At 37.5% G+C, this 11,600-nt stretch overlaps 1 protein-coding gene across 1 annotated transcript; it reads left to right on the forward strand.

Moving 5' to 3' along the window:
- Window positions 1-9,701: 9,701 nt before the first annotated feature.
- On the forward strand, window positions 9,702-11,031 carry LOC100984507 (large ribosomal subunit protein uL10m-like). Its single transcript, XM_003826768.4, has 2 exons — window positions 9,702-9,975; window positions 10,071-11,031. The coding sequence occupies exons 1-2, from the start codon at window positions 9,754-9,756 to the stop codon at window positions 10,908-10,910; spliced, it is 1,062 nt and encodes a 353-aa protein (XP_003826816.2). The 5' UTR covers window positions 9,702-9,753; the 3' UTR covers window positions 10,911-11,031.
- The last annotated feature ends 569 nt before the right edge of the window (window positions 11,032-11,600 follow it).

Raw genomic sequence — 11,600 nt, forward strand, 5'->3', positions numbered from 1 at the left:
TTTTGGGTAAACAATGTAATTAAGACAGAAATTTAAAAAAGTCTTTGAGATAAATGAAAATAAAGACCCAACATACTAAAATCTCTTGGATGCTGCAAAGGAAGTGTTAAGAGAAAAGTTTTTTGCACTAAATGCCTACCCCAAAAACTTGGAAAGATCTCAAATTAAGAATCTAACACCACACCTAATGAAATAGAAAAAAGGAACAAACTAACCACAAAGCTAGCAGGAGAAAAACAACTAAAATTAGAGAACTGAATGAAATTGAGACCCCAAAATCTATACAAACAATCAATAAACCAAAAGTTGGTTTTTGAGAGGATAAACAAGATTGATAGACTGCTAGCTACATTAACAAAGAAAAAAAGAGAAGATCCAAATAGGCATGATCAGAAATGGCAAAGGTGATATTACAACTGATCCCACAGAAATAGAAAATTCCTGGAAACACACAACTTCCTAAGACTATACCATGAAGAAACAGAAATCCTGAATAGGTCAACAATGAGTAAAGAAATTAAATCAGTAATAAAAATTCTACCAACCAAATAAAGCCCTGGACAAGATGTATTCATAGACCAATTCTACCAAACATACAAAGATGAGCTCATATGAATCCTACTTACTATTCCCAAAAATCAAGCAGGAAGGACTCCTCTCTAACTCATTCTATAAAACCAGTATCATTCTGATATCAAAATCTGGCAAAGATACAACAAAAAAAAGAAAAATCTGGCAAAGACCCAACAAAAAAAGCAAATTTCAAGTGGATGTTCCTGATGGTTTGGATGTGTGTCCCCACCAAATCTCATGTTGAATTGTAGGCTCCAATGTTGGGGGTGGGGTCTGGTGGGAGGTGGTTCGATCATGGGGGTGGATTTCTCATGAATAGTTTAGCACCATCCCCTTGATGCTGTTCCCATGATAGTGAGTTCTCATGAGATCTGGTTCTATAAAACTGTGCAGCAACTCCCTCCCCAGTCTCTCTTCCTTCTGCTCCAGCCATGTGAAGGGTCTGCTCCATTTTATCTTGCACCATGATTGTAAGTTTCTTGAGGCCTTCCTAGAGGGCAAGCAAATGCCAGCATCATGCTTCATGTACAGGCTGCATAATTGTGAGCCAATTAAACCTATTTTCTTTATAAATTACCCAGTCTCAGGAAACAATGTGAACACAGACTAATACAGAAAAATTTTATAGCAATTTTTATAGCCACTTGAGATCAGACTAATACAGAAAATTGGTACTGAGAAGTGGGGCATTGCTGTAGATATACCTGAAAATGTGAAAGTGACTTTGGAACTGGGTATTGGGCAGCGGTTGGAAGAATGTGTGGGGCTCAGAAGAGGACAGATGAGGGAAAGTTTGACACTTCCTAGGGACTAACTGAATGGTCATAATCAAAATGCTGATAGTGATATGTACAATGAAGTCCAGGCTGATGAGGTCTCAGATAGAAATGAGGAACTTATTGGGAACTAGAATAAGGTTACTTTTGTTATGTCTTAGCAAAAACTTGGCTGCATTTTGCCCCCGTCCTAGGGATCTGGAACTCTGAACTTGATAGTGGTGATTTAGGATATCTGGTAGCAGAAATTTGTAAGCAACAAAGCATTCCAGAAGTGGCCTGGTTGCTTCTAAAATCCTGTTCTTATATGTGTTAGTAAAGAAATGACCTAAAGTTGAACTGATACTTAAAAGGGGCACAGGATGTAAAAGTGTAAAAAATGTGCAGCCTGACCTTGTGGTAGAAAAGCCCATTTTCATGGAAGGAATTCAAGCAAGTATTACTTATGTAAAAGTTTGCATAAGTAAAAAGGAGTCAAGTAGTTAAGACAATGGGGAAGAGGCTTCAAAGGCATTTCAGATAATATATAAAGAACTTAAGCAATTGAGCAAGCAAAAAAACAAATAACCCCATTAAAAAATGGAGAAAAAGATATGAATGGACACTTCTCAAAAGAAGATGTACATGTGGCCAAGAAATATGTAAAATGCTCAACATCACTAATCATCAGAGAAATGCAAATCAAAGCCACAATGAGATACCATCTCACACCAGTCAGTATGGCTATTATTAAAAAGTCATAAAATAACAGATGCCAGTGAGGTTGTAGAGAAAAGGGAATGCTTATATACTGTTGGTGGGAAGGTAAATTAGTTCAACCACTGTGGAAAGCAGTTTGGAGATTTTTCAAAGCACTTAAAACAGAATAACCATTGAACCCAGAAATCCCATTACTGGGTATATACCAAAGGAATATAAATTATTCTACCAAAAAGACACATGCACTTGTGTGTTCCTGAAGCACTACTCACAGTAGCAAAGACACAAAATCAGCTCAGGTGCGTATCAGTGGCGGATTGTTTAAAGAAAAATTGGTACAAATACACCATTGACTACTATGAAGCCATAAAAAAGAATGCAATCATGTCTTTGCAGCAACATGGATGCAACTGGAGACCATCATCCTAAGTGAATTAACTCAGGAACACAAAACCAAATACTACATTTGGTTTTCTCACTTATAAGTGGAGCAAAACATTGGGTACTCACGGACATAAAGATGGCCACAATAGACACTGGGAACTGTTAGAGGAGGGAGGGGATAAGAGTTGAAAAATGATTTTGTACTATGCTTACTACCTGGGTGTTGGAATTATTCATACCGCAAATCTCAGCATCGCCCAACATACTCATGTAACAAACCTGCACATATACCTCCTGAACCTAAAAGCTGAAATTATTAAAAATGGCATAATAGTCCATTGTATATACCACTTTATCTTTATCCATTCATCTTTTTTCTTTCTTTTTTTTTGAGACGGAGTCTCGCTCTGTCACCCAGGCTGGAGTACAGTGGCGTGATCTTGACTCACTGCAATCTCCGCCTCCCGGGTTCACGCCATTCTCCTGCCTCAGCCCCCTGAGTAGCTGGGACTACAGGCGCCCACCACCATGCCCGGCTAATTTTTTTGTATTTTTAGTAGAGACGGGGTTTCACCATGTTAGCCAGGATGGTCTAGATCTCCTGACCCTGTGATCTGCCCACCTCAGCCTCTCAAAGTGCTGGGATTACAGGCGGGAGCCACTGCGTCCGGCCCATCCATTCATCTTTTAATGGACATTTGGATTGCTTCCACCTCTTAGCTATTGTAAAAAATGCTGCTATGAACATAAGTGTGCAGAGATCTCTTTGAGATCCTGCCTTGAATTCTTTTAGATATATACCCAAAAGTGGGATTGCTGTATCATATGGTAATTATTTTTAATTTTTTAAGGAACCTTTACACTTCTTGCCACAGTGGCTGCATTGTTTTACAATCCCAGCCAAATTGCAAAGGTGTTGCATTTCTCCACATCCTCACCAAGACTTTTTTTTTTCATTATTTTGATAATAGCCATCTTAACAGGGGGTGAGGGTATTTCACTGTGGTTTTAATGTGCATTTCTCTTGTGATTATTGATCTTTTCATGCGCTAGTTGGCCATTTGTATATTTTCTTTGGAGAATTATCTATTCAAGTTATTTATCAATTTTTAAATCAGGTTATTTGTTTTTTGTTGTTGTTGAGTTGTAGAAGTTCTTTATATATTCTGGTTATTAACCCCTTTTCAGAAAACAATTTGTGAATATTTTCTCCTGTTCCCTAACTTTCCTTTTCTATCTGTTGATTATTCTTTTGATGAGAAATTGTTTTAAATTGTGACATAGTCCTATTTGTCTGTTTTGCTTTTTGGTCTGTGCTTTGATGTCATATCTAAGAAATCATTGCCAAATTCAATATCCTGTAGCATTTCCCCTATGATATCTTTTAGGCGTTTTACAGTGTTAAGTCTTGTGTTTAGGTCTTTAATTCATTTTGAGTTAATTTTTATATATGCTGTAAGGTAAGTGTCCAACTTCATTCATTTGCATGTGGCTATCCTATTGTTTCAATACCATTTGTTGCAGAGATTATCCTTTTTCCATTGTATATTCTTGGCACCCTTGTCAAAGACGACTTGATCATATACATGTGGGTTTATTCTGGACTCTCCTCTGTTTCATTGGTCTATATGTCTGTCTTATGGCCATAACATACTGTTTTGCTTACTGTCGCTTTGTAATAAATTTTGAAATCAGGAAGTGTGAGGCCTCCAATCTTGTTTTCTTTTTCAGGATTGTTTTGGTTATTTGGGTTTCCTTGAGATTCCATATGAATTTTAGAATTTTTTTTCTGTAATACATCTGTAAAATATGCTATGGCAATTTTGATAGGAATTGCATTAAATTTGTAGATCACTTTGGGTAATATGGACATTTTAACAATATTAAGCCTTCCAATCCATGAGCATGAGATGCCTATTTGTGTGTATTTTCTTTAAGCAATATTTTGTAGTTTTTGGTGTCTGTTTTACACCTTCTTAGTTAAATTTATTCTTATGTATTTTATGCTTTTGGGTGCCATAGTAAATGGGATTTTTCTTTATATATTTATATATTTTTATTATACTTTAATTTCTAGGGTACATGTTCACAACGTGCAAGTTTGTTACATATGTATACATGTGCCATTTTGGTGTGCTGCACCTATTAACTCGTCATTTACATTAGGTATATCTCCTAACGCTATCCCTCCCCCCTGCCCCCACCCCACAACAGGCCCCGGTGTGTGATGTTCCCCACCCTGTGTCCAAGTGTTCTCATTGTTCAATTCCCATCTATGAGTGAGAACATGTGGTGTTTGGTTTTGTGTCCTTGCGATAGTTTGCTCAGAATGATGGTTTCCAGCTTCATCCATGTCCCTACAAAGGACATGAACTCATCATTTTTTATGGCTGCATAGTATTCCGTGGTGTATATGTGCCACATTTTCTTAATCCAGTCTATCATTGTTGGACATTTGGGTTGATTCCAAGTCTTTGCTATTGTGAATAGTGCTGCAATAAACACACGTGGGCATGTGTCTTTATAGCAGCATGATTTACAATCCTTTGGGTATATACCCAGTAATGGGATGGCTGGGTCAAATAGTATTTATAGTTCTAGATCCCTGAGGATTTTTTTGAGGATTTTTGCATCTATGTTCATCAAAGATATAGTCCTGTAATTTTATTTCCTTGAAGTTCCTTGTCTGGCCTTGGTATCAGGGTAAAACTGACATTTTAAAATGAGTTTGAAAGAATTCTCTTCCTTCCAATTTTTTGGAATAGTTTGAGAATTAGCGTTAGTTCTTTAAAAAATATTTGCTACAATTCAGCAACAGCGAAACCATCCAGTCGTGGTCTTTCTTTGTTGGAAGACTTTTTAATACTGCTTTAATCTCATTACTTGTTATTGATCTGTTCAGAAATCTCTTTCTTTCTGATTTAATTTTGATGTATTGCGTGTGTCCAGGAATTTATCCATTTTCTCTAGATTTTCCAATTTTTTGGTGTATAGTTGTTCATAATAGTCTCTGACAATCCTTTGTATTATTGTGTTATCAGTTGTAATGTCTTTTTTGTTTCTAATTTTATTTATTTTGTTCTTCTCTTGTTTTTTAGTCTAGATAATGATTTGTCAATATTGCTTAATTTTTCAAAAAATTAACTTTACTCTGGTAAAAATCAATTTCAAAATGTCCATGTAATGTAGTACCATGCAGGTATTCAAGATAATTAGGTATATATTTTTGTGATGCTATGTTGCAACATTCAGGATATATCATTGAGTGAAGAAAGGAAGTTATAGAATAACATGTTCAGTATAATATCATTTGTTTACAAAAAAATGAAGACAAGAAAGGAAATATTGCTTATGTATGCTTGTATATGCATACTTTATGGAGGGATACACAAAAAATTGTTAATAATGATTTTAAAAACAAAACTAACTTTGCATTTCTTATTTAGTATCTTTTAGTCTCTATTTTTTATCTTTTCAAAAAACTAATTTTAATTTTGTTGATCTTTTGTATTATATATTTAATTTCAATTTCATTTATTTCTCCTCTTATCTTTATTATTTGTATCATTCTGGTAGTTTTGGGTTTGTTTTGTTCTTGCTTTTCTAATTCCTTGAGATACATTATTAAGGTGTTTCTTTAAAAGTTTTCTACTTTTTTGATGCAGGAATTTAGTGTTATAAACTTTCCTCTTATCTGCTTTTCCTATATCCCATATGTTTTACTATGTTGTATTTATATTTTTATTTGTTTCAAAAAGTTTAAATGGCACATTGGCTATTCAGGAGCATGTTGTTTAATTTCCGTGTATTTGTAGTTTCTAAAGGTCTTCTTGTTATTGATTTTTGGTTTTATTCCATTAAGGCCAGAAAAAATACTTAACATGATTTATATTTTTGTAAACTTGTTGTGACTTTTGGCCTAGCATATAGTCTATCCTGGAGAATGTTTTATGCTGATGAGAAGAGTGTGTATTCTGCCCAAAGTGAATGAAATATTCTATAAATGTCTATTAGGTCCATTTGTTTTATAGAGGAGTTCAAATCTAGGGTTTCTTTGTTGATTTTCTGTCTAGATGGTCTTCCTAATACTGAAAAGTGCAATGTTGAAGTTCCTTAGTATTATTATATTAGGGCCTATCTCCCCATTTAGATCTATCAATATTTGCTTCATGTGTCTGGGTGCTTCATTGTTGGGGGCATATATATTTATAATTATCATAGTGTCTTGATGAATTCATCCTTTTATCATTATATAATGATCTTCTTTGTCTCTTTTTTACAGTTTCTGACTTAAACTCTATTGTATCTCATATAAATATAGCTGCTTCTCTTTGGTTTTGGTATACATTTGCATAGAATATCTTTTCCCATCCCTTTACTTTAAGCCTATGTGTGACGTTCCAGGTGTATGTTTTTGCAGGCAGTATTTCTTTAGTTTTTTTTTTTTTTTTCTGGTTGTTGTGAATATTCTTTGTTCCTTTATTCCTTTTTTATTATTTATTTTTGTGGTTTGGTGTGTTTCTGTATTGATAAAGTTTGATTCTTTTCTTTTTCTCATTTGTGTATCTGCTATAGCAGTGAGTTTTATACCTTCACTTGTTTTCCTTATGGTAATTATCATCCTTTTTTCCCCCAGATAAAGGATTTCTTCTAGCTAGCTCAAAGGCCTTCTGAAACAAAAGACCAGAGATTCTCTTATACAAGTGTAAGAAAGTGGAATTTATTTTAAGACTACGTATTATAAGAACTAGAAATATATTTGAGTTCTAACGCATCTTTAAAGTCCAGTTAGTCTTTTATAGCCAAGTTGGCAGGGCTAATTTTTTCACAAAGATAAAAGGGAGAGGTATTGTGGATAAGCTGTAGAATGCTTCAAGACTTATCCAGTACAGATTTATATGGAAGCTAGCCAGGTATCTTTAGCACTTTTACAAAATTGTGTCAAACAGTTTCTTCCTTATTTTAGTGTTGTTTAAAACTTGTTTCAGCCTCTATTTTTTGCATTATTGAAACATTCTATAATCATTGCACTTCACAACAGACTGTCTTTTAAAGTCCTTTAATATGTTTTATAACTAAATGAAATATAGAATTAACTGGAAATGAGGGAGATAGTTTAGGATTAAGAAGAAGTACCATTACTAAAATTTGTAATTTTATTTAGTGTAATTATTTACAGAAAATGGACTATTATCTTGGGATTTGGTGTTAACTATTCAAATTATGACATGCACAGAGACTTAAAATTATTGCAAATTAAGCAAGTTATCTAATTTAGTAGAGTTAATCAGCTATTGCACAAATTCCTGTCATTTTTATAAAAATCATAGCTGGGTATAATAATTGAAGATAGAAATTATTTTCATGGTATCCATCCACATTCATCCTGTAACGATGCTATGAGTTGTAAAAATCCTGACAAAAGGGCTGTATTTTGTGTACTTTCAAGTGACTTTTTGTAGCAAAGTGTTCACTTGTATAATTTAAAAGCAAGTTCAGGTTTAAAAACAAGTACATTTAGATATGTATATGTGAAAATCAGTTTTTCACTTTAGGATTTTATAACTAGGTGCAATGACTATATATTCTTTCAGTGCTCAATGGCTTCTATTTTATATGTATGTTTACCTTTACATGCCTAACAAATCTCACATACCTAACAAATCTTACATATACTATATATTCTTTCAATGCTCAGTGACTTCTATTTTATATATATATTTACCTTTACATACCTAACAAATCTTACATACTTAACAAATTTTAAAAATCAAGGCTTTTACAGTGTGTTAGGTTTTAATATTCTGAGTAGTCATATGAATTGCTTTCAACTAGTTTTAGCAACAAAAATAGTATTTTACATTTTCATTCGGTGCCTTCACATCTTCCCAATAATACACTTTTTTTTTCTTCTCTACCTCTTCTGAAACGAGTCTACTTTTTGCCTACTAAACAATAAAGAACATGTTTTAAGTATTGTTTTCCTTTACCTCAGCTTTGGTGCAGACGGTTTTCTCAACTCCGATTATTATTCGTGAATTTGCTCATGGGTTTGTCCTTACTTTTAAATTTTCCTCAGCTTTCTTTTGCTATTCTCTTTAATATGTGCCATTAACTCATATATGTAAATACTTATATTCTTCAGAAACAATAAAATTGTATTTTCTGCCTACTTTGTTAATAGTCTCTGAATATTCCCTGCCAGACACTGTGGCCACGGTAGGTCTCTAAGAACCTGTGGGAATGAATCACACCTGGCAAGCAGGTGTTCGCTGAGCTGATTTTCCACTGTGCCCATTGTTTATACCCTTGCTTTACGACCTGGTTACTGACCTCAGATATTGGCTACTTTCTAAGAGTCTGCTTAACTTTGGTGCCAGTGTGTCCCTTGATCTGACTTTCCTCTTAAATTGTTGCTATCTTGAATGGGGTTTTGCGGATAACCCCTTTCTTGTTTTGAACTCTAGTAAATTAAACTCCCCATGGCTAAATGAAGACATATCCCTAACCTGGAGCTTTTACCAAGCAGCAGTTCTTTTTGGATCTCTCCTATCGAGGACTCTCTTTTTTCCCCAGGGCAGTCATTATGATTAATTCACAGGATCACAGGAGAGGAACTTTTAAGTCCATTTAGGTACATTCTGGAATGTAAGACTATCCTGTGGAATAGTGGGATAAAACGTGTAAAATGCCCTCACAGGCATGCTTTATCTGTGAGAACCTGAGAGCAGGAAAGCTTTGGTAATTAATTTGATAGTTTCTGGGATGGGTATTGGACTTCGGTGGTGATGAGTGAAGAGATTGTTATTTGAATGTGAAGAGAGCTGTATGTGCTTTTCCATCTCTGAGCAGGGAGTGTAAAATCTATTTAGAGATGCAGCCATCAGCCAAAAGTGAGAAGTCTCTTAAAACAAGCAAAAAAGGCACTGCTAATAATTTTGATTCCTGCACCAAGTGCTCTATAAAAGTGGTGCTAAAAATGCCACTCTTAAAAAATTGTATGTCATTATATTTTAAAGCATGGTACAACTTCTTCAAGTGATAAAGCCAGAGAACATAGTGTTTGAGAATATTTAATATGGGGATTTACATTTGAGTTAACTAAGCTAAAAAAAATCCCCACAGAATTGAAATTATTGATAACTGATGTGATTACCACGGAGGCTTATTGCGATTCAGCGTGAGAATACTACTTCCTAAGATGCAAAGAAATGTAGATTATTGACATTAGATAAATCCGTATAGAAGATATGTGGATTCTACTGGCCCTTAAATATTTGCTTTTTAAAAAGTTACTGTTCTGTCCATTCTTGAGGTGGAGATGGCTGCGGCTGTGGCGGGGCTGCTGCGAGGGGGTCTCCTGCCCCAGGCAGGCCGGCTGCCAGCCCTCCAGACTGTCCGCTATGGCTCCAAGGCTGTTACCCACCACCATCGTGTGATGCACTTTCAGCGACAGAAGCTGATGGCTGTGACTGAATATATCCCCCCGACACCAGCCGTCAACCCAACATGCCTGCCATCTCCTCCTGGCCCCCCACAGGAGGCATCACTGGAAGCCCTAGAACTTACCCAGAGGGAGCAAGGTTGCCAGGAGCAGTGACGGCTGATGTACCCTTGGTTATTGCTTTCCAATTTCAGGAGACGGTCCTCATCAGGCTTCTCTGCCGGGAGATAGCAGCAGTTTTCCAGGACAACCGAATGATAGCTATCTGCCAGAGCGTGGCTCTGAGCGTAGAAGATAAGCTTCTTATGCGACACCAGCTGCGGAAACACAAGATCCTGATGAAGGTCTTCCACAACCAGGTCCTGAAGCCCTTCCTGGAGGACTCCAAGTACCAAAATCTGCTGCCCCTTTTTGTGGGGCACAATATGCTGCTGGTCAGTGAAGAGCCCAAGGTCAAGGAGATGGTAAGGATCTTAAGGACTGTGCCATTCCTGCTGCTGCTAGGTGGCTGCATCAATGACGTAGATGGCATCCTCAGCAGGCAGGGCTTTATCAACTACTCCAGCCTTCCTAGCCTGCCCCTGGCACAGGGGGAGCTTGTGGGAGGCCTCACCCCACTCATGGCCCAGACCCACTCCCTGCTCCAGCACCAGCCCCTGAAGTTGACCACCCTATTGGACCAGTACATCAGACAGCAAAGCAAGAAGGATTCTGTCGTGTCGGCCAATGGGAAGCCAGATCCTCCTGACCCTGTTCCGGACTCGTACCCAGCCTGTTTAGCCAGCCCTGCCCATAAATACACTCTGTCCTATTGGCTGTGCTGTCCTCCATGGGAGATGTGGAAGAACTTGGGGTGGGGGAGTGCATTTGTCACTGGGCTTTCACTAACAATGATATTGTCAGGTATAGGGCCACTCGGAGATGCAGAGGATTCCATTTCAAATGGAGGCTGTCAGTCACTGGCTTCGTCCTTAGTTTTCCTAACTTGGGACCCAATAGAAGCAAAGTCCAAGGCAGAGAGGCTGAAAAGATAAGGCTACTACTCCCTGCCTCCTTGGTCACTGCCCCTTGCTGCACGGGCTCCTGAGCCCACCCCCTTGGGGCACAACCTGCCACTGCCACAGTAGCTCAACCAAGCAGTCATGCTGAGGATAGCACCTGGTGAGAGCCTGCTGTGTGTCAGGCTTTGTGCTGAGCACTGCATATGCATTAGTCCCTTTATTCCTGACCACATTGTACCCATGTCACAGAGAAGGAGCCGAGAAATTAAGTAGCTTGCACAAGGTCATGCAGTTAGTAAGTGGCAGAACAGGGACTTGAACCAGGCCCACTCTGCTCTGAAGACCGCATCCTGAATTTCTACACTATAGTTTCCTCATCAGGTTACCCAGAAGTGGGTCCCATCCACCATCCAGGTGTGCTTGGATGTTAGTTCTCCACCCTTGGGGTGTGCCATGCTATGGAAAGTTTGGGAGCACTGCTTTACGATGAAAGGAAATACATTCTACTTCCTCTATTTTGTGGTTTACATGGTTGTCCTTCCTGTAGACTTATTCTCAGGGGCTTCTCTGTCCCCTGACTTTCCTCACTCTCACTTCCCTTCCTAGGAAAATCCTCTTCCCCTGTACCTGTTCCCACAAATGGCATCCCACACATGCTTGCTCTATTAAAGGCAGCTGACAGCTGTGCCCACTAGCTAACATTTCTCTGGTGGTTCTGAACAA

This window comes from Pan paniscus, chromosome 4 (genome assembly GCF_029289425.2).
Source record: "Pan paniscus chromosome 4, NHGRI_mPanPan1-v2.0_pri, whole genome shotgun sequence".
Taxonomy (NCBI): Eukaryota; Metazoa; Chordata; class Mammalia; order Primates; family Hominidae; genus Pan; species Pan paniscus.